The sequence below is a fragment of the Rhamphochromis longiceps genome, linkage group LG2 (assembly GCF_057381845.1).
Source record: "Rhamphochromis longiceps isolate RC_006_pf linkage group LG2, R_longiceps_female_GT1.1, whole genome shotgun sequence".
Taxonomy (NCBI): domain Eukaryota; kingdom Metazoa; phylum Chordata; class Actinopteri; order Cichliformes; family Cichlidae; genus Rhamphochromis; species Rhamphochromis longiceps.
The window spans coordinates 10,236,121-10,258,705 of NC_140558.1; the positions used below are offsets into that span (position 1 = coordinate 10,236,121).

Below are 22,585 nucleotides of genomic sequence, written 5' to 3' on the forward strand. Positions count from 1 at the left end.
AGGGCATAGAAGAAAGAACACAGCCCTGAGGGGAGCTCGTGCTGATGGTCCGGGAGTCCAAGACATTCTTCCCCAGCCTCACTGGTTGCTTCCTGTCCGTCAGGAAGTCAGTGATCCACCGGCAGATGGGATCAGGCACATTCATCTGGGAAAGCAATCCTTGAAGAAGGTCTGAAAGGATGGTGTTGAAGGTAGAGCTGAAGTCCACAAACAGGATCCTAGCATAGATTCTGCAGGACAAAGTGTAGGGCCATGTTGATGGCATCGTCTACAGACCTGTTGGCTCTGTATGCAAACTGCAGGGGGTCCAGGAGGGGGGCCGTGAGGGTCTTAAGATAGGAGAGAACCAGGCGCTCAAAAGACTTCCTGACCAGATGTCAGAGCCACAGGTCTGTAGTCTTTTCGTCCAGTGATCTTTGGCTTCTTGAAAGCTATATATGATATAAAAATGATATAAAAACTGTTAATCAGCAAAAGAAATGATATCATAGTTCTTATAAAGAAAGCCTCTATCAATCAAACACCAGCAGTGTAGCAATGTTGTTCACTTACACTGTATATAAAACACAGTTTTTGGCTACATCCAGTTTTTACTGTATTATAAACATTTTTTACCATGAAGAGTAAAGTGTTTGGCATTTTTGTCATTGTTATTGAGCTCAGAGATCAGGCCCAGCCCAGTATCTACCTGGTTATGAGCAAGGAGCTGGAGGTGATAACTCAACAATAACCAGGCCATGCATGCATGGATGGATGCATGGATGGATCAGTTTGTAGGCTGTGTGTGGTCAGCAGCAGGCTGCTGGGTGTGGACCAAGAGGGAAAGCCCAGCATGTGAAACCCATCAGCAGAAGGCCAGAACAAAGGTGCACAGACAAACGCAGCCCAGACACTCAGGCAGGACGAGTAAAATAAATGGCAGCAAACACAGTATGATGTGGTAAAATGTGCTTTCTTTCACAAACAGATAGCACAAACAAGAATCACAAGAATCTCCTTTGTGGTTCTTGTTTTTCTTTTGAGTACATTAATAAAAAGTTGAAATAAAGTGGCAATAAAATTCATGCACTGAAGACCACACGAAACCCTAATTCACCCTACTACCTGTTGCCTTCACATTCCATTTGCATCCCTTGTCCACAGAATCAAAAATGACCCTTCTTCGCTAAAGATCGAACATAAAGCAATTGCATTTTAAATGGAAGCCCATTTTGCATTAAGAAACACTATCAGCAATCAGAAATTGTGTATATCAGAGTTCTCTGTTTTTACTGTCCTGAAAACTGCATTAATTCAGTGGATGCGGTTAGGTTCAAAACAACGTAATATAAGAGGGCAACCAATTCAATCTAAGAGGGATCCAATTTTTATCCATTCATGTACCAGCTACTGGCTTTTTGCTGTTATGTTCTCATATCGCGTGAGAGTTTATTTGCCAGGTGTCAGAAGTCTAATAATAAAGCTCCGGCACAACGTGGTCGAAGTTACCCGCATATCGGATCGCATCATGTCAGTGAAGATCGACGCCGACCCGACCGTCCTACGGATTATCTCCTGCTATGCACCACAGACCAACTGCCCCGACGAGGAGAAGACAGAATTCTGGCGCGCCCTCGACAACCACCTGCAAACGATTAGCCCTGAGGAACACGTGGCGGTAGGCGGCGACCTAAATGGACATGTAGGCAAGGGGAGTGACGGATATCACCGATTCCATGGCGGCCAAGGATTTGGGACCAGAAACGACGACGGTTGCCGGGTACTGGACTATGCAGAGGCCCACGATCTTGCCGTGACCAACACCTTCTTCAAAAAGAAGCCGGCACACCTCATCACGTACTCCAGCGGCGGCAGAGACACCCAAATCGACTACTGGCTAGTCCGAAGACCCCATCTCAGCCTAGTCACGAACGTAAAAGTCATACCATCAACCAATATTGGCCCTCAACATCGGCTACTTGTGATGGATCTCCGACTCAACCTTGGCCAACGACGACGAAGAACACCAACCACGACGGTGGAGAAGATCAAGTGGTGGCGCCTCCCTGAGGGATCCAATTTTTATCCATTCATGTACCAGCTACTGGCTTTTTGCTGTTATGTTCTCATATCGCGTGAGAGTTTATTTGCCAGGTGTCAGAAGTCTAATAATGAATAAAGTTCAGGATATGCTTAAAAACTCACCTCAGTATAGCCGTCATCAGAAGGAAGTGCGCTTCACTGACTCATCAACTTGTCTCAGGCTTTCCACAAAGTTTCACAGTTGACCTTAAAGTAAGATGCTGCAAGCTTACCTTGCAGTGTATTACTTTTTAAGGTCTAAAGACCTTAAAGTGCGCTATAGATTGAAGTGATTTGAACTGACAACAGGGCTAATTCAGCACTTCAAGTTAACATCAATAAAAGTTTTTAAATTTATTCTGATTTCCGTTTGTTTTCATTGCCTGTGCTATCTGTTATTTAGTTCAAATTGTGGGTAGATAATGCTGTGCTGTCATGTGACCTGTTCTCTCATGTGTGCCTTTCTCTTGTTTTGTATGTATTTCTCGTTTGTTATTTATTCCTATTTTATTCCTGCAATTGGTATAGAATTCATTTTTTTAAAAAATTGATCAGTGTTTTGAAATTAGATGTGATGAAGATGTGACCTTAATTTACAAAATCAACATCATGTTGGATTCAATGAGACATGAAACTAGTGCATGAAACAGGTCTCAGTAAATGTTCTCATAGACTGCAATACACTGCCCCCTGCTGGTCATTATAAAGTCTGCAGATGTCATTTGACATGAATGTCATATTTGTGAAACAAAATAAAGGACTCTGTAAAATAAATGAAAATCAAATATTTATATACAGAATATTTATGTACAAATGCTGAAAAAGACATTTGAACAAGATGCACACCCAGTAAAATTAAAAAAAAAAAGAAAAGTCAGTTTTATCATGTGACTATCATGCTGTCATTTCTGCACAATGCACTTTACACCAGATCAAAATAAAACACTGTGAGGTCGTTCTAACCGGAAGCCCAGAGAGCTTCGACAATGCAGCACAATGCCCTGAAGCATCAGCATCAAAATACTTCAAGTACCAAAAAGTACTCATTGTGCAGAATGCCCTATTTTTGAATAGCTGGACATTTAATTACTTTATCACCAGCTGTGACTACAGCTGATAATCAACCATGTTTCATAGGGATGTGACTACATTTAGAAATGTCACGCATTTTTAGGTATAAAGCAAAAGATGCAATGAAATAAATAAGCTATCACATATTAATCCAAATGAATTCACTGAAATACATCTGCACATTTCTGCAGCCTGACTTATTACACACGTGAACACAGTACACATTTGTTTACTGCAAGCTTGTTTCAGAGATGTGATGCAGTTAAATCTGTATGCGTCTGTTTCCTTGTAGTGTTAGTAGAGATGGTGAACCTGACACAATCCTGTGTTTGGTGTGAAGGAAACCAGTTAACAGCCGGTTTAGTAAAATTCTCTTGAACTCATGGAAAACTCATCGTCGTCTCGAAGTGAGCAGCTGAAGCGTCCCGTGTGATCAGAGGTCCTCGTCGTCCTCGCTCACCATGACGTCGAGCTCTTTGTCTTTCCGTACGACGCTCTCGGTGATGAACTCCTTGTGCTGCTCCTCCAGCTCACGCAGCTCCGCCTGCAGGCGCTCCAGGTGGAGCACTCGCCGGTTCCTCAGCAGCCGGCTGGGGAATGGGTTCATGTCGTTGAAGGCGATGCTGGTCAGCTTCCTGCATGGACACACGCAGGTGGAAAGGACTCGATCACCAACACAGAGGAACTGGAAACTGATCAGCTTGAGTGTTTCTGTTTTATGCTGCTTGATACTTCAGGTACTGCAGTTTGAGCAGGAAATACTGGACTGACTGGACCACATGTATCCGAGAGCTGCAGATACTTAAAAATCTTTAAATCGTTGTTACTGTGATCAGGGAAATTTAAACTTCTCACAAAATTTCAGTAAAAAGGGTTTGAAGCTCAAAGATTCAACAGCTACATCCGCTACACTTCTGAGAGTGTAACAGCTCGTAGATTAAGGCGGGTGGAGGCGAGTGCGTACCTGGCATTGGAGACGGTCTTTGTGAAGAAGCGTAGGTACTGGTAGATCTCCACGCTGTCGTGAATCTTCAGGATGTCGTCCTCTTTGTATTTGAACAGAGCCAGAGTGTATCTGAAGATCACCTGCAGCACAGACACACATTTCATAACAGGACACTCACGCCACACAATTAATTGGAAACTTTGAGGAGGTGAGTCATAAAATTACTCTTTCAGTTGTGGTGCAGTTGGGCCCTTTACTCATTACAGCTCTGATCGATTTCCAATAAGCCACTTGGTTCCTCAGTTGCCAGATAATATTAACTTACTTGGTAGTTGAGCTTTAAGTTTAAATTAAACTTTTGGGTTGGATCTACGTGGCTGAAGCTGTTGTCAGCATTTATCCCTGTGTGGTATATATTTCTGTGTCTGAACTGTGATTTTATTTCCTGAGACAAACGATGTAAAAGCTGTGCTGCATTTGTCACATTGCAGAAACAAGCCCAAAGCCATTGTCCCGCTCATCGTCTGGATTTACGCTGCTTGTGGTAGACTGTGAGGTCGTTACTAGAATGATCTGCTTTCCCACTCCTATTTCATGTCACATGACAGTTCTCCATGCTTAGTAAACAATGTCTTATTACTCCTAAAATGTAAATAAAGACATCTAAAGGTGAAAACAAAATCATTTTTGTTTCCATGGACACTACTGTGGTGCATTCAAGTGTTGTCTGCATTTCTGTCATGGTGTGTTCGGGTGTATGGTACCTTGGTACCCTCATACAGGAAGGCGTCCCACAGAGGCATCAGGATGTCGCTGGGCAGACTCTCCACAAAAACCACCAGGAACCAGTTGAAGGTGACCAGAGAGACGTCAATGTTGTGATCCTCAAAGTGAGATGCCAGGCGAGGAAGCTTCTCCGCCATGAAGTCCTTCAGCACGCGCTGGTCCGCCTGAGCACAAAGACTCACAGAGATCAGCCTCACTGATCACTAAAACAGATCACAGCAGGCAAGCAGGTGAGTGTGTCTGCTGACCTGAGAGGCCACCAGATTCTTGGTGTAGTAGTCCTGAGGCATGATGGCTTCCACCACTGCCACCAGACACCAGAAGGCGTCTTCGTCACTTTGGAGGACCAGCAGAGCGAGGGCCACTAACCTGTGGACATTGATGGAAGGTGAGGTTCTGCCTGGAAGGCGGGTCCACATAAGAACTCAGATATAAAATTTATACTTTTGTTCTGACCTGTTGAGTACCTGGCAGTAGCCAATGGCAGGGTTATGCCCGGAGAAGGCCAGAAGGATGCGGCGGAGCTGCTGGAGGGCAGGGCTGGAGGGCGGGGCTGGACGGCGAGGAGAAGTGCTGATTGGTCGTCAGGGTAAAGTGAAGGTCCAGCTGGACCTGCCTGGAGGCAGGATTAGGAGCTGTCCGACTCTTCTCACACAGCTGGAAACAGAACAGGATTACTGAGTGCTCGCCAGCATTCCCAACAGGAAGAAGGAGGAGCCACCTGTGCTCAGGTGCGGATAAAGCACTCTCTCTCTCTACAGCTGTACCTGCTGATAGCGTTGCGTGTGGCACTCTTGGCTTGTCAAAGTTCTGGCTCGGACCAAACAGCGCCACACTCTCTGCCGATACTCCCGAGGGACGCCTTCACGCACCAGAATTTTGAGCTCAGGTGAGATGATGAAGTCATCGTCGGACCTGCCTGCAAGGTACTGAGCCCAGCGGCTCAGCAGGGAGTGCTCCAGACCCTCCTACAGAGACAATGATGTATGATATAAAAAGAGGATAACCATTATCTGTTAAGCATTATGTTACAATTTAACATAATGTAAAATTGTAACATTGTAAACATAATGTTACAATTTTACATTATGTTACAGTTTAACATCATATAAAATTGTAACATTATGTTTACAATGTTACAATTTACAAATTGTAACATTGTAAACATAATGTTACAATTTTACATTATGTAACAATTTAACATAATGTAAAATTGTAACATTGTAAACATAATGTTACAATTTTACATTATGTTACAGTTTAACATCATATAAAATTGTAACATTATGTTTACAATGTTACAATTTACAAATTGTAACATTGTAAACATAATGTTACAATTTTACATTATGTAACAATTTAACATAATGTAAAATTGTAACATTGTAAACATAATGTTACAATTTTACATTATGTAACAATTTAACATAATGTAAAATTGTAACATTGTAAACCTAATGTTACAATTTTATATTATGTTACAGTTTAACATCATATAAAATTGTAACATTATGTTTACAATGTTACAATTTACAAATTGTAACATTGTAAACATGATGTTACAATTTTACATGATGTTAAATTGTAGCTGTTAAGGGTGGTGAGTTAGCGAACCTAGACGCGGACCTCTCGTTTAAGTTGAACAGTGTCTTTATTTACAGTGAAGCCAAAATCAATCCACAGTTATCCACAGTGCAAGTCCCTTCAGTGCTCCTCTCCCCGTCTCCCCTCGTGTGTCCACAAAACTCCCTAGAATCAGTGAAGTGTCCCCTTCCGTCTCTCCGTCTCGATCGCGTCCAGGCTTATTAGGCAGCTCAGAGTGGCAGCACTTACGGGTCGGAGGTAACAATCGCAGCGGAGAAAAAGCGGAGCGAGAGAGGAGAACAAAAAAACACACACACACAGGTCGACCGGTCGGGGCACCGTCCGACTCTGACAGTAACATAATGTAAAATTGTATTATGTTTACAATGTTACAATCCCTACCCTCACCTATGGCCACGAGCTGTGGGTAGTGACCGAAAGAACGAGATCGCGTATACAAGCGGCAGAAATGAGCTTCCTCCGAAGGGTGGCTGGCCTCTCCCTTAGAGATAGGGTGAGAAGTTCGGCCGTCCGGGAGGGGCTCAGAGTAGAGCAGCTGCTGCTCCACATCGAAAGGAGCCAGCTGAGGTGGTTCGGGCATCTGACAAGGATGCCCCCTGGGCGCCTCCTGGGTGAGGTGTTCCAGGCATGTCCCACCGGGAGCAGGCCCCGGGGCAGACCCAGGACACGCTGGAGAGATTATATCTCTCGGCTGGCCTGGGAACGCCTTGGGACGCTTGAGCGGTCAGCAAAAGTCGACTTCCCCCATCACCCACTCATTCACAAAATTTCCCTCGGGCCGTGAACAGGTGATATAGCAATCACTATTACTGACACCACGTGACCCAAAGCTACGCCTATCCACAACATTCCGGCCCCTAATTATTACATTTTTACAGTAATAATTACACATCCAACACCATAACTCACAACACACACTTCATCATATCACAGACACCCAGTGAGACAACATAACATACTCAAAAGTCCACCAAAGTTATTTTCTCATGTCTTCTCTTCTTTTCTTCTGTCTGCACATGGTCAGTCAGTCATAGGCCAGAGGTTACCAGCACTTAGCCTAAATATAGTCAGTCTGATGTACATCTCATAACATTAAAGTCAATTCAAAGTTAGTTATGTCACACTGTGTCAAAAATGTCATAGTCATGGGTCAGAGGCCTCCTGAAGAAGGCATATCTTTGTGATGGGTCTGCACACATGGCTGGTTGGGGTCTTAATCCAGACCTGACGCACAAGCCCCCTTTCATCTGGTGCAGCTCCGGTGACTCTCCCAATGAGCCAAGAACCACGAGGTGCAGAATCATCCACTATAAGGACCACGTTTAATCCTTCCCCATTTCTGGCGCTCTAATTCTGTGACTGGGACTCTCTTTGCATATCCTCTAGATATAAGATCTGTCATGAAGGCAGTGTAGTCTTTATGAAAGTCTTTATCTCTGATGAACCTTTTCTTCAAACCTAAGGCTCGTTGCTCAATTGCACAGTTGTCAGGCATTCTTATGTCTCGGTCTTTTAGTGGCAGGGCAATGCTGTAGTGCCAATCCCCCAAAGTCACCATCTTGCTGGCCAATTCCAGGAACTTCAAGTCTTCCTTTGACAGCCCCATCTGTTCATCATTGCTGCTCTCAGGAAAATCCATCTTGAACTGCTGTTTCCATAGCTTGTCCAGTGTGACAGCAGAAACTCTGTTGGCGGTAACTGTTGCCAAACATCCTGGCCTTCCACAGCATTCTCGATTAAGTGGCCCATTCACAGTCCAGCCGAGCACAGTCCTAATGGCAAAGGGTCCATCACCTACACTCCGGATGACCTCCAAAGGTTCTAGAGCTCTGGGCATATTCATGCCAATCAAAAGCTCAACATTGGCCTTAATTTCTGGCAAATGAACATGCTTCAAATGTGGCCAGTCAACCAGGTCCTGTTGATTTGGGATGTTACCAATATCTACAGGCATTTTATGCTGAGTGAAGAGGTTAGGCATATCACAGTACATGTCACTGTCCAATCCAGCAACTTCAAGTTCAGGTACAATGAAACTGTCCACCACTTTCTCCTGTCCCATGGTGCGCAGGAGAATCTTTGTCCTCCTCCCAGCAATATTCAGCTTGTCCATAAGACCCGCTGTACAAAAGGATGCTGAACTCCCTTGGTCCAGAAAGGCATACGTTTCCACTATTCTTTGACCTCTCTTTGATTTTACTTTAACTGGCACAATGGCAAGCTTACAGTCCTGTTCACCGGCCCCAGTAAGACCACTAGTCTGGATCGTAACAGGAATGTTATCTGCCTCATTATTAGGTTTGATTTCATGTACAGTGTAGTGTAAGCATTAAAAGATCATAAAAGGAAACACTAACATTTATGTGAAACTAATTGTAATAAAAAAAATGAACAGGTGCTTTATAGATTTAAAAGAAAGAATCTGAAAACAACACTTTTTTGGTCTGAGTGATCAAAGTAGAAAACAGAACTGATGTTCAAGAACAAACCATAGCTGCACTAATATTACACATCTCCATTGTTGTGGTGAACAGACATGTTGCTTTTAAAACCACATGCAGTGTGTGACCGTGACTGTTCACTGAGACCATGAACGCCACTTCGCTGAAGCCTTCGCCTTCTTCTTCTTCTTCTAAATTGGAAGCAGAAGGAGCACGAGCTGCTTTGATCTACTGAAAGGAAAAAGCAGAATATCTGAGTTGAAACCAGTCAGCTGAAACCAGTAAGACAGGAACAAATTCAATGCAGTGTCTCAGGTGGCTTAGCCTGTTACAACTGTTGATACAAGCTAAATACAGTTAACACACAGTGTCAGGGAGCTCCAGTGTGGGAACTAGTGGCTTTAGGTTTGTAGTCATTTAACTTTCATCCCTTCATTCATTTAATTCAGGAGGAAGAAATGTCAGGTGGGTGCAGGCTGGTTACATGCATTTGGTCCCATGCTGTCTTTAACTTGGTTCACTTTATGGCTGGGCTGTATGTGGGCTTATATCATGTTACTTGGGCAGGAGTTCCTGTCCCCTGTTAGACTTAGAAAGTTTCTCCATAAGTAGAGCTTCTAACTCTTCTAGCACATCTGTGGCTGACAGTTTTTTGGTGGCTCTTTTTACCCCACACTGGTTGTGAGTGTGTAAATAGCCCCACTAGTTATTTTGGGTTGCAGTTAACTTGGGAGGAAGAGGTAGGTCTGCCATGACTAGATGAATAACAATTATCTGGGATACATAAATTTCATAATGCATGCATGTATCTCTATAAACCTGCCTGAGGGCTGCCATTTTTTACATTCAGTTATTTCTTTGTTGAATCTAAATAATGAATGTGTTACAGTTAAACTGACACTGATCAGTGTAAATGGCTCATTGGGACACAGAAACCTTTAAATTAAACCCTATCACCTGATATCGAGTGTCAAACAATATCAAAGCTGTAAAAGCTGTTTACAGTCAGAATTTATAAAACTATGATTGTAAATAAATTCAAACAAGTGAGCTTTTCTCTTTGTGCTGAATATCAACACTGTGATTTCTTAGACTGTAAGCTTTACTTTAGCACAACCAGTTGTAGAAGCTGCCACTCCAAATGTCTTTTGATAACAAGAAAAAAATACCTTTTCAGTCCACGGCCTGAAGTTCTTCTCCGACATCTTCTGCCATCGGCTTTGTCTGCTGGTTTGAAGACAATAAACCACAAAAAGATGATTTAGTCACTTTGTCTGCGTCATGCAGCTCGAATGTGTCGTGTAACGATGTTGAATAGCTGTCGTTATCCCTCTGCTGTGTCAGTAGGATTGTACTGTACAGCATCTCATTGATATGTGAGGAATGCTAATGTAACACGATAACAGACTTACATCATTAAAACATAAAGGGCAGGAGATATTTAGATATTTTTATATTTATATTACATTTTATAGCTGACGGATATTACTAAATAGATAGAATTTACTAAATAGCTGGATGAACATGAAAAATATGACTATAATAACAAATGACCATGAGAGCCAGTAGAATTAATTCAACTGGACACTCAAAAGACGTCCTTAAATGCTCTTTAAGTGGCGGAACAGATGAACAAACAGTTAATCGCTTACTTGAGATGAAATCTGCTCAGCTACTTTGAAAACAGCTTCTAACTGGTTCATCCTTTAACAGGATGACTGCTCAGGGGTAAGGCCATCATGCAGTCCAGCAACCTTTATGGTTCTGCTTTGATTCACCAGGAACTATTAGGGAAACCTTCCAGCGCCTCCTGTGAAAGACACAGGCATAAACACACAAACATTTATTAACATGTTCCACAGTGTTCCAGTTTGATTTTCTCATCCTGTGGACAACAACGTACATGGATGCAGGTTTATTGTTAACTTTTGTAAGGTTTATTTAGTGAACATATCCAGCTGCAGCTCCACTGTGATCCTGAACTGGATAAGCACTTAAGAAAATGTGTCAATAAATGGACATACATCAACTTACTATATTTATCCAAACAGACGGGACCAATAATGCTTCACTGAGTTAGAGACTTTAATGTCTCTTCTATGTAAGAATGTCTCGTGCTGATATACCTGCAAACTTGACAACAAAGGTTTTTCAGACTGCATGTAGCTCTATGTCAGCTCACACATTTACATTTATGTCACACTTATTTCTGCTTTCCCATTTTATAATTATTACTTACATTTTGATTAGATACCTTGAGTTTGTAAATGATCAGATTACATAATTGGAATAAAATGTATCCAATTCAAGGTTGCGGGAGGATGAAGCCTATCCCAGCTGATACAGGACAAAGACAGGCTGCCAGTTTATCGCAGGGCTAACACAATATGTGTAACAGAAAATCCACTTAAATGTTTGATATTTCTTATAATAATCATAATTATGACTATTATTTAAAGGTTTCTTTATAAATACATTTTGATTTTTTATAACCTCTAAAATATAAACCTGAGCTGTTTCAGATTCTGACCTCTGACCTCACTGCAGCTCCCTCTTGGAAGTATGTCTGCTTCTTGTCCCCAGTGTTGACCACCTGCCCTTGATATCACGTACTGTACCTGAGGAACAAAAAAGGACAAACACTTGCCTTCATTTAAGAAGTACATTCATACAGAGGTAATCTATGGAAACACACTAGTTCAACCTTTGGGAGAAATCAGTTCCTGTGAAACATTTCTGTAAATTAACATCATATGGAGAATGAATGAAATGAGTTCTTCCGGTGACTCAGCAGTCAAACACTGACAAATGAAATCTAGTTAAACTATTAAGCATATTTGCTCTTCTGAAATCTGTGTTAAACAACAACAAACATAAATTAGTAACAAAAATACAGCTGAGTAGATATTACAAACCACCAGCAGCCATAATGCTAAATTTTAATCTTCAAATGTTTCTGAGCCGTCTTCAACCTGCTTTTAACACATTAAAGTCCCACAGTCAATGTAGCCTGACTCAATCCTAGATGTTCAGCACACAGAGGTACCGTTTGAAGTTTAGTGTTAACCTGAGTCACTGATCATTTGCAGTATTACAGAGTCTGGCAGTCTTTGCATGATGTCCACGTCACTATAAGTTTCTAGCTGACTCTCAGGTGTGCCAGCAGGAAAGAGTAATAATAATCTGCATCCTGAGGTTTGTCATGCAGGATTAAATTTACAGTGGCTTTGTTCACACAGCTAGGATTGTATTTTACACTGACCCTGGGTCAGTATAAGTATCATACAGTTTAAACGAAGCACTGAAACTTGCACATATTTATTACAGATGCACTGAAGCTAATCGAGATATTTGCTGTCAACCTGTGGCTGCGATTAATCACTTTACTGAAAACTTTATTAACTAGTAACTTCATCAGTCATGACAGAAGCTAATATTTCTGTGCTAACATCGTTTAACCAGTAACAGCTTTCCTCCAATATAAGCTAACGTTTACACCGTAACTTTAAGCTAGCACCACAAAGACGGTAAAACACGTAATAATATCTACAAATGCATCTTAAAGCTCTTATATTAGCACTCGGTGTATTACTAACATAACCACATTAACATTACTGACACTCGCTGACTTTTAATAGTCATTCTATAAATGCTGTCCGTTTAAATGGTCCTGTACCTGTACACACTGCATATCCACCGGATTCCAGCCAGAGTGGATTCTGGAGTCTTCCACGCTCCTGTTAGTGATCCTCCATCTGGATGGATGAGAACAACCTTCTGAACAATCTAGCAGGTCTCCTTGGGGGGCACGTCTCCCCACCCCCCAAGCGAGGGCCGTGGCACTGAAACTGCCGGCTGAGAGAAGGCTTGAAAAAAAAGGACATTTATCATTTCTTCTTCGGCCACCTTTTTTTCTCATCGTTTTTCCAAAGTACACATTAAGCTTCTTCTGCAATAACACACTAATTACACATGGAAACCTACCTACTTCTTTCTTCATCACAAACAATTACACTTTCTGTAAAGTGCTTTCAATAAAACAGAAAAGTGTGTTTTGTTTTGTTTTTTTATTCAAGATCTGTTCACATGTACTTAGCAAAGGTGAGTACACAGCATGAGGAAAGCCAAAAGCAAAGAGAGCGTATGAAGGTAATATTGAAGTAGGCTTCGTTTTGAAGTGGTGAAAGGCAAAGGCATGAGTGTAAGGTAATAAGGGGTAATGAGAGAGATGAAGAGCGGGCGGAGGACTTGGCTGAGCAGGAAAAAGCAAAAAGGAAATGCGAGTGCGTTTCCCCGCCCCCCGCGCAGGGCCGTGGCAGTGAGTTCGTGGGGGGTTCGAACTGGCGGAGTTCTGTAGCAGAGTCCCCGCCACATGTCATAAGCCAAACGACCAGCCGAGGGAATACTTAAAAAAAAGGACATTTATCTTTTCTTCTTCGGCCACCTTTTTTTCCCATTGTTTTTGCAAACTACACATTAAGCTTCTTCTGCAATAACACACTAATTACACATGCAAACCTACCTACTTCTTTCTTCATTACAAACAATTACACTTTCTGTAAAGTGCTTTCAATAAAACACAAAACAAAAGTAGCTTTTCTTTTCTTTTCTTTTTTTTTATTCAACATCTCTTGATTGTGATTTTCGGATAATAAAAGCTAATAAGAGAGATGTAGAGCGGGCGGAGGACTTGGCGAGAGCAGGAAAAAGCAAAAAGGAAACGCCAGTGCACGTCTCCCCGCCCACCAAGCAAGGGCCGTGGCACTGAAACGGCTGGCCAGAGAAGGCTTGAAAAAAAAGGACATTTATCTTTTCTTCTTCAGCCAGCTTTTTCCCCCATTGTTTTTCCAAAGTACACATTAAGCTTCTTCTGCAGCATTATCACACACTAATTACACATGGAAACCTACCTACTTCTTTCTTCATTACAAACAATTACACTTTCTGTAAAGTGCTTTCAATAAAACAGAAAAGTGTGTTTTGTTTTGTTTTTTTTATTCAAGATCTGTTCACATGTACTTAGCAAAGGTGAGTACACAGCATGAGGAAAGCCAAAAGCAAAGAGAGCGTATGAAGGTAATATTGAAGTAGGCTTCGTTTTGAAGTGGTGAAAGGCAAAGGCATGAGTGTAAGGTAATAAGGGGTAATGAGAGAGATGAAGAGCGGGCGGAGGACTTGGCTCGAGCAGGAAAAAGCAAAAAAGGAAATGCGAGTGCGTTTCCCCGCCCCCCGCGCAGGGCCGTGGCACTGAGTTCGTGGGGGGTTCGAACTGGCGGAGTTCTGTAGCAGAGTCCCCGCCACATGTCATAAGCCAAACGACCGGCCAAGGGAATACTTAAAAAAAAGGACATTTATCTTTTCTTCTTAGGCCACCTTTTTTTCCCATTGTTTTTGCAAACTACACATTAAGCTTCTTCTGCAATAACACACTAATTACACATGCAAACCTACCTACTTCTTTCTTCATTACAAACAATTACACTTTCTGTAAAGTGCTTTCAATAAAACACAAAACAAAAGTAGCTTTTCTTTTCTTTTCTTTTTTTTTATTCAACATCTCTTGATTGTGATTGTCGGGTAATAAAAGCTAATAAGAGAGATGTAGAGCGGGCTGAGGACTTGGCGAGAGCAGGAAAAAGCAAAAAGGAAACACGTCTTCCCGCCCCCCAAGCGAGGGCACTGAAACTGCCGGCTGAGAGAAGGCTTGAAAAAAAAGGACATTTATCATTTCTTCTTCAGCCAGCTTTTTCCCCCATCGGTTTTCCAAAGTACACATTAAGCTTCTTCTGCAGCATTATCACACACTAATTACACATGGAAACCTACCTACTTCTTTCTTCATTACAAACAATTACACTTTCTGTAAAGTGCTTTCAATAAGACAGAAAAGAAAAGTGTGTTTTGTTTTGTTTTTTTTATTCAAGATCTGTTCACATGTACTTAGCAAAGGTGAGTACACAGCATGAGGAAAGCCAAAAGCAAAGAGAGCGTATGAAGGTAATATTGAAGTAGGCTTCGTTTTGAAGTGGTGAAAGGCAAAGGCATGAGTGTAAGGTAATAAGGGGTAATGAGAGAGATGTAGAGCGGGCGGAGGACTTGGCTCGAGCAGGAAAAAGCAAAAAGGAAATGCGAGCGAGTTTCCCCGCCCCCCGCGCAGGGCCGTGGCGGTGAGTTCGTGGGGGGTTCAAACTGGCGGAGTTCTGTAGCAGAGTCCCCGCCACATGTCATAAGCCAAACGACCGGCCAAGGGAATACTTAAAAAAAAGGACATTTATCTTTTCTTCTTCAACCATCTTTTTTTCCCATTGTTTTTGCAAACTACACATTAAGCTTCTTCTGCAATAACACACTAATTACACATGCAAACCTACCTACTTCTTTCTTCATTACAAACAATTACACTTTCTGTAAAGTGCTTTTAATAAAACAGAAAAGAAAAGTGTGTTTTGTTTTGTTTTTTTTATTCAAGATCTCACATGTACTTAGCAAAGGTGAGTACACAGCGTGTTGGGTCTGGGCCTCTTTGCTTAGGCTGCTGCCCCCGCGACCCGGCCTCGGATAAAGCGGATGAAGATGCATGGATAGATGGACTGATGTTCCAATTGTAACATTATGTTTACAATGTTACAATTTCACATTATGTTAAATTGCAACATAATGTAAAATTGTAACGTTAAGTTTACAATGTTACGATTTTACATCATGTTACAATTTAATATAATGTAAAATCATAACATTAAGTTTACAATGTTACAATTGTAAATATAATTTACCCAATTAATTCTGTCATAACAGAAGTATGACTTCTCTGTGTTATTAATCCGTATTAATATTGTAGGGATATTAATATCCCTACAATATTAAGCATCAGACTTTATCAAATTTTCTAAAAACTTTTTTTGTTGGATAGTGTAGCGCAGCTGGATAGTGTAGTGGTAATACTACACATCTTTGGAGTCGCACGTTCAATTCCCACCAAGTATCCAGTAAGGGTCCTGGCTAGACCCCTCATGCTAACCAAAAATCCCTGGAATGGTGCGGCTACGTCTGCAGTCTCTCCTCTTGAATTTAGAGCTTGCTTGTTTGTTAAATGTATTATTTACTGTTTTTAGTTTACTCCATGACGGGGCTGGATATCGGGCGTCCTGCACCACCCATCCGGTCTGGAGCATAGCGAAACCATTTCTGCACTGTTTGAACGAAGGTGAACTCAGAAACTGCCCCCACCTGCTGAGTCAGGCCATCTAAGACAACAAAAAACCCCAAAAACAAACAAACAAAAAAACAGTAAAAAAGAGGGGTTCAATTAGAGTTCAAATATGAATAACCTCTCGCCAAAAGTCTTTAACAGCTAGAAAGCTGGCAAACTACTAAGCTGATCAACATGAAAGGCACAAGGTGGAAATCAGCAAACTGCTGCCTCACTTTGTTCACCTGTGCTCTATATTTCATGGTCCGGTTGGCTGCAGGACCAAACATTTGGCCTTACACCTTATTTCTTTATGTTTTGCTTCCAAGGTGCCAGACTTGTAGGTAACTTTTTACACTGACATGACCTCAGCAATAGTTTCCAATCTTTCAACTTCCTTGGGCTTTGGCTGCTTTTTTACTCATTTTCAGTCCAGTCCTTCTACCTGACCATTTTCAGAGAACTCTAAGGAGCTTGGGGGAAAAAAGCAACCGGACTTCTTTAACTTTTTTGAAGACGTTTCGCTTCTCATCCCAGAAGCTTTTTCAGTTCACTGAAGCCTCATAAGAAAGTGACACAATGACATTTAGATAATAAAACTCGCCAAAAATGCACCTTAAGAACACTGTCTCTTTAAATACCCTCTTTTGCTTGGTCTGCTCCTTATTTTTTCTCATTTTTTCTTACTTTGGAGGACCAGCAGAGCGAGGGCCGCTAACCTGTGGACATTCATGGAAGGTGACGTTGTGTCTGGAAGGCGGGTCCACATAAGAACTCAGATATAATATTTATATTTTTGTTCTAACCTGTTGAGTCCCTGGCAGCAGCCAATGGCAAGGTTGTGCCAGCCAGCAGGATGCTGCTGAAGGGCGGGGCTGGAGTCTGAAAGTAAGAGCTCGTTTAGACTCTATTCTGTGAACAGGCTTGCTCCCACGAATATGTGAATTCATCTGTAAAAGAGTTTAACTCTAATGCACCTGTTCCTCCTGCTCCCTGCTGCAGGGCGGCCTGTTGGACTACGAATGCCAGTGCGGAGCTAAGAAGATCAAAGAGGAGCTGCTGTTCTTGAACCTGCCAAAGTGAGTAACCTCAAATCGGTCCCCAAAGGCCTCAAACCACCACAGTTCAGTCGGTGTCAGTTTTGTTCATGTCATGTCCTCCTTGCGTCTTCCTTTGAGCCTCTCCTCTTTGTCTCATCTCTTTCAGTGTGCTGATCCTCCAGCTGAAGTGGTTTACGTTCACTCCATCGTTCACCGTGGAGAAGAAGAACAGCCCCATTGTTCTGACACAGCAGCTGGTGATCAGCCAGGACACAGCCTTTACTGAAGAGGTAAGGGAAAAGGCACACCGTTCATTTCAAGTATGGATGGAGCCCATTTCTAAGCTAACGGGTGGTGCCGCTGCCCTCTCCCAGTAAACTGCTCGCTATTTGTTGGTCAGCGTGATCAGTCGTTTGGGCTCCTCAGCTTACAGCGGTGAGTGGGTGCTTTCAGACACATGTGCTGAATGCAGGTCAGCTTTGAAAGTTTATGAGACGTTAATAAGTGCGCCTTCTCCTCTCAGGACATTACGTCTGTGACGGCGTTCACCAGATGAGCGGAAGAGACGACGTCACAGACAGCCGGCTCACGTACGATGACGAGTTGGTCTGCCAGACCACGTGTGAGTCTGTGTGTGAGCAGCGGCAGAGAACAGCTTACCTGCTATTCTATAAAAGACAGGTGACGTCTCCCAGCAAACAGTCAGCATGTCTGTGCAAATATTCAGTGTAACTTGTAGAAAAACCCTCACACTCAGTTTATTTGTGTTTTTCTTTTTCTATTTCTTACTTTCTTTGCCGCACTAGAAAGGCAGCAGAGTCGGGACTCAGATCTGCAGCAACACCTTCATTGTTATTGTTATTATTGTTGTTAGTACTGTTGTTGTTATGATTGATATTGTTACTGTTATGATCAGTTTTATTATTATTATTATCATTATTAATTTTTTAATACATTTGTTTATCTTTATTATTATTAGTAGTAATGTTGTTGTTTATGTTGTTATTGTTATTATTATTACTGGTATTTTTGACATTATTATTATTATTTTGTTGTTATTGTCATTATTAGTAGAAGTAGTATTAGTTATATCATTTTTATATCAGCCTGGAGTGAACAACATGAAAGCATGGATCCATCCTCCCTCACATTCACAATTCAGGCTGCTGGTGTAATCGTGCGGGGGATATTTTCCTGGTACACTTTGGGACCTTTAAATGCTACAGTCTGAGTATTGTTATGACCACAGTGTACCCTCTTCTGATGGCTGAAAGTAAAAGGGGGTCCAGTACCGGTTCCGGTACCAGGCCTACTGACAATTTAACATAATGTAAAATGGTAACATCGTAAACATAATGTTACAATTTAACATAATGTAAATGGTAACATTGTAAACATAATGTTACCATTTAACATAATGTAAAATGGTAACATTGTAAACAGAATGTTACCATTTAACACAATGTAAAATGGTAACATTGTAAACAGAATGTTACCATTTAAGCACAATGTGAAATGGTAACATCGTAAACATAATGTTACAATTTAACATAATGTAAATGGTAACATTGTAAACATAATGTTACCATTTAACATAATGTAAAATGGTAACATTGTAAACAGAATGTTACCATTTAACACAATGTAAAATGGTAACATTGTAAACAGAATGTTACCATTTAAGCACAATGTGAAATGATAACATTGTAAACAGAATGTTACAATTTAACACAATGTAAAATGGTAACATTGTAAACAGAATGTTACCATTTAACACAATGTAAAATGGTAACATTGTAAACAGAATGTTACCATTTAACATTATGTTAAATATAACTAACGGATTTACTTTACCAAATGGACCATCCCGGCCTTGCCGTATTGGTCTATTTAATTCACCTTTGTTTTTATTGTTTATTTTATTTTCACTTGCTACACATAGGACAGACATGACTGGGGGAAAGAAAGGGGAGAAAGAAAGAGGGAAAGAAAAACAGCAGGGAAGAGGAATGGTGATAAAGGGCAAAAAACAAAAACCAACAAAACAAACAGACAAAAAATATATATATCAGTCACTTCAACTCAAAGAAGTCCAGACGCTTTTCTTTCCAAGCTCCTTTGACTGACTGTTAGGACAACTTATTTATTGCAAGCATGCAGTACAAGAATAACTCGATGTTTCTGACTTTGCATTACGAATTGTTTACCCACTGACAAACATTTCAAATGAAATTAAATTAAAAAACAATTTGCGGTAACCTGATTTTAATTCAAAAAGAATCATTAACAACACTTCTTGTAATGGTGTCAAAATCAGCCCAACTTTTATTTTCAAATGCAAAAAGTAAAAGAAAATGAGCCAACATACTGGACACATATAATTGTCAATATAATTGTTTATAAACAATTATACTGTCATCATTGTTACAGATATGGAAACTTTATTAACAATTTGTCCAAGTAAAAAAATGCCCTGCTAATTGTTGGGGTTTTCTCTCCTCTAGCCCTTTCCTTTAAGCTCTTCTTTACATCCCCCCACCCCCACCTTTTCTTTTTTCTTAATAATATAACAATAAAAACAATTGGCTGCATTTTAAATGTGTCAGATCAATGTCTTTATTCAAGAATACAAGAAATGGTAATAGCTGCATGTGTGTTTGTGTGTGTGCATAATATGCATACTTTACTTGTTGGATCCAAATCCCACAAGGAATCAAATAAAACAAGAAGACAAACAAAAACAAAACAAAAATATATTTCTCTCCCTTCCCAGGTCAGGTTCACAAAAGCATTGCAGCTCTTTATTCCTCTTGTACAGCTCCAGAGTCTGTCAGCCAAAAAGAAACTACTGAGGTTCCAACACCCAGTGTTTCTGTAAACACAGATGAAAATGAACAGTCATCCACATCTAAAAGATTTGTAGATTCGAGGGACCGGTATAATACATCTAGTACATCTTTGTTTAAACCTCAGAACACAAAAAGGGAACAAACCATTGTATACAGATTTAAAAGTGCGCAAAGCAACGAACAGTCACCCTCTGAAACAGCTGAGGTTATCACAACCATTGTTTCTGTAAATACACAGGAACAGTCACCCACCTCAAAAAGATTAGTATATTCAAGGGACCAGTGTATCTACTCTGGTCAAAAGAATCCATGCTTCGTACTGATGTCCACAATTCTTTTTTATTCCTCTCACAATCATGGAGCACCGTGAAAACTAGAAACGAGTAAAATAATATCAATAGCACATATGACATCCATCTCAGCCACTTATTTCTTTTCACAAGGTGCACAAGTGCTTAACAAATAACAGCATAATGTTTTTACCGTGTACGCCTTGTAAAACCAGTAGTAGAAAAGTTGTAGATTCGTGCTCTTGTGGGGGAGACGTATGTTATCCACCACCTCGATAGCTAGCCGAGAGTTCGAGGGTCACTAGAGCCGCCGAGAACGCATGAACTACTTACGGTAGGACGTTTTGCCAAAGTAAGACGTTTTGTCAGAACACCGAGTCCTCAGGAGGATGCAGCCCATGAATTTGGACACGATCTCAGATGCACTTCTGGTGTTGTCATGGCAACCCACACAAACATTTCAGCGTCAGCTACAATGAGGCGGAGCCCTTACTGGGACACTGAGCTCAGGTAGAGTGAAAGACAACATTTTTCCGCATCCAAAACAGCAGCGCTGTTCCTGTGACCTCTAGTAAAGCCTCTACTTGGGAAAAGGGAGTCTTTCATCAAAGCATCCTGCAGAAGTTGAATAAAAATATGCAAATGTTTAAATGATGCAACTTAATGAAGGCTGACAGCAGTTGTACTATTTTACATTGCAGCGAACAGGGGTGACCATTATTTTCAACGTTTTTACAGCATTTTTCACATTGAAAGTGAAATAATATAAATAATGTCTCAATTAAATTGCGTTAATATTTAAAAATACAAAAACTACAGCTTTGTTCACAAGCCAATAAAAATGTACTTGGGCCAGTGGTAAATGAAAATAACACTTATTCAGCACCTGGTTGTTGGCTCTGTATGCAAACTGCAGGGGGTCCAGGAGGGGGGCCGTGAGGGTCTTAAGATAGGAGAGAACCAGGCGCTCAAAAGACTTCCTGACCAGATGTCAGAGCCACAGGTCTGTAGTCTTTTCGTCCAGTGATCTTTGGCTTCTTGAAAGCTATATATGATATAAAAATTATATAAAAACTGTTAATCAGCAAAAGAAATGATATCATAGTTCTTATAAAGAAAGCCTCTATCAATCAAACACCAGCAGTGTAGCAATGTTGTTCACTTACACTGTATATAAAACACTGATTTTGGCTACATCCAGTTTTTACTGTATTATAAACATTTTTTACCATGAAGAGTAAAGTGTTTGGCATTTTTGTCATTGTTATTGAGCTCAGAGATCAGGCCCAGCCCAGTATCTACCTGGTTATGAGCAAGGAGCTGGAGGTGATAACTCAACAATAACCAGGCCATGCATGCATGGATGGATGCATGGATGGATCAGTTTGTAGGCTGTGTGTGGTCAGCAGCAGGCTGCTGGGTGTGGACCAAGAGGGAAAGCCCAGCATGTGAAACCCATCAGCAGAAGGCCAGAACAAAGGTGCACAGACAAACGCAGCCCAGACACTCAGGCAGGACGAGTAAAATAAATGGCAGCAAACACAGTATGATGTGGTAAAATGTGCTTTCTTTCACAAACAGATAGCACAAACAAGAATCACAAGAATCTCCTTTGTGGTTCTTGTTTTTCTTTTGAGTACATTAATAAAAAGTTGAAATAAAGTGGCAATAAAATTCATGCACTGAAGACCACACGAAACCCTGATTCACCCTACTACCTGTTGCCTTCACATTCCATTTGCATCCCTTGTCCACAGAATCAAAAATGACCCTTCTTCACTAAAGATCGAACATAAAGCAATTGCATTTTAAATGGAAGCCCATTTTGCATTAAGAAACACTATCAGCAATCAGAAATTGTGTATATCAGAGTTCTCTGTTTTTACTGTCCTGAAAACTGCATTAATTCAGTGGATGCGGTTAGGTTCAAAACAACGTAATATAAGAGGGCAACCAATTCAATCTAAGAGGGATCCAATTTTTATCCATTCATGTACCAGCTACTGGCTTTTTGCTGTTATGTTCTCATATCGCGTGAGAGTTTATTTGCCAGGTGTCAGAAGTCTAATAATAAAGCTCCGGCACAACGTGGTCGAAGTTACCCGCATATCGGATCGCATCATGTCAGTGAAGATCGACGCCGACCCGACCGTCCTACGGATTATCTCCTGCTATGCACCACAGACCAACTGCCCCGACAAGGGGAAGACAGAATTCTGGCGCGCCCTCGACGACCACCTGCAAACGATTAGCCCTGAGGAACACGTGGCGGTAGGCGGCGACCTAAATGGACATGTAGGCAAGGGG

The 22,585-nt window shown here is 41.3% G+C and overlaps 1 protein-coding gene and 1 long non-coding RNA gene across 5 annotated transcripts; both read right to left on the reverse strand.

The window, feature by feature from the left end:
* Positions 1-3,089: 3,089 nt before the first annotated feature.
* LOC146676993 (TBC1 domain family member 2A-like) lies at positions 3,090-5,283 on the reverse strand. Its single transcript, XM_085417391.1, has 4 exons — positions 5,113-5,283; positions 4,843-5,028; positions 4,097-4,218; positions 3,090-3,767 (listed from the first exon to the last, which is right to left on the reverse strand). The coding sequence occupies exons 1-4, from the start codon at positions 5,281-5,283 to the stop codon at positions 3,566-3,568; spliced, it is 681 nt and encodes a 226-aa protein (XP_085273517.1). The 3' UTR covers positions 3,090-3,565.
* A 2,520-nt stretch (positions 5,284-7,803) lies between these two features.
* LOC146676994 (uncharacterized) lies at positions 7,804-13,183 on the reverse strand. Of its 4 annotated transcripts, none has more exons than XR_014913134.1 (5): positions 12,587-13,183; positions 11,441-11,528; positions 10,563-10,720; positions 10,080-10,134; positions 7,804-9,138 (listed from the first exon to the last, which is right to left on the reverse strand). It is a non-coding gene; the product is annotated as an uncharacterized LOC146676994 (long non-coding RNA). The 4 variants fall into 4 exon arrangements; XR_014913132.1 differs by having other exon boundaries at positions 7,804-9,141; XR_014913133.1 differs by having other exon boundaries at positions 10,080-10,137; positions 12,587-13,182.
* Positions 13,184-22,585: the final 9,402 nt, after the last annotated feature.

Excerpts from the sequence above, each read along its gene's own strand:
- LOC146676993 (XM_085417391.1), bottom strand. The coding sequence starts at position 5,283 with ATGTGGACCCGCCTTCCAGGCAGAACCTCACCTTCCATCAATGTCCAC. Across the intron at positions 4,219-4,842 it reads TCCTGTATGAGGGTACCAAG|GTGATCTTCAGATACACTCT; the intron begins GTACCATACACC and ends TCTGTGCTGCAG. Across the intron at positions 3,768-4,096 it reads AAGACCGTCTCCAATGCCAG|GAAGCTGACCAGCATCGCCT; the intron begins GTACGCACTCGC and ends GTGTCCATGCAG.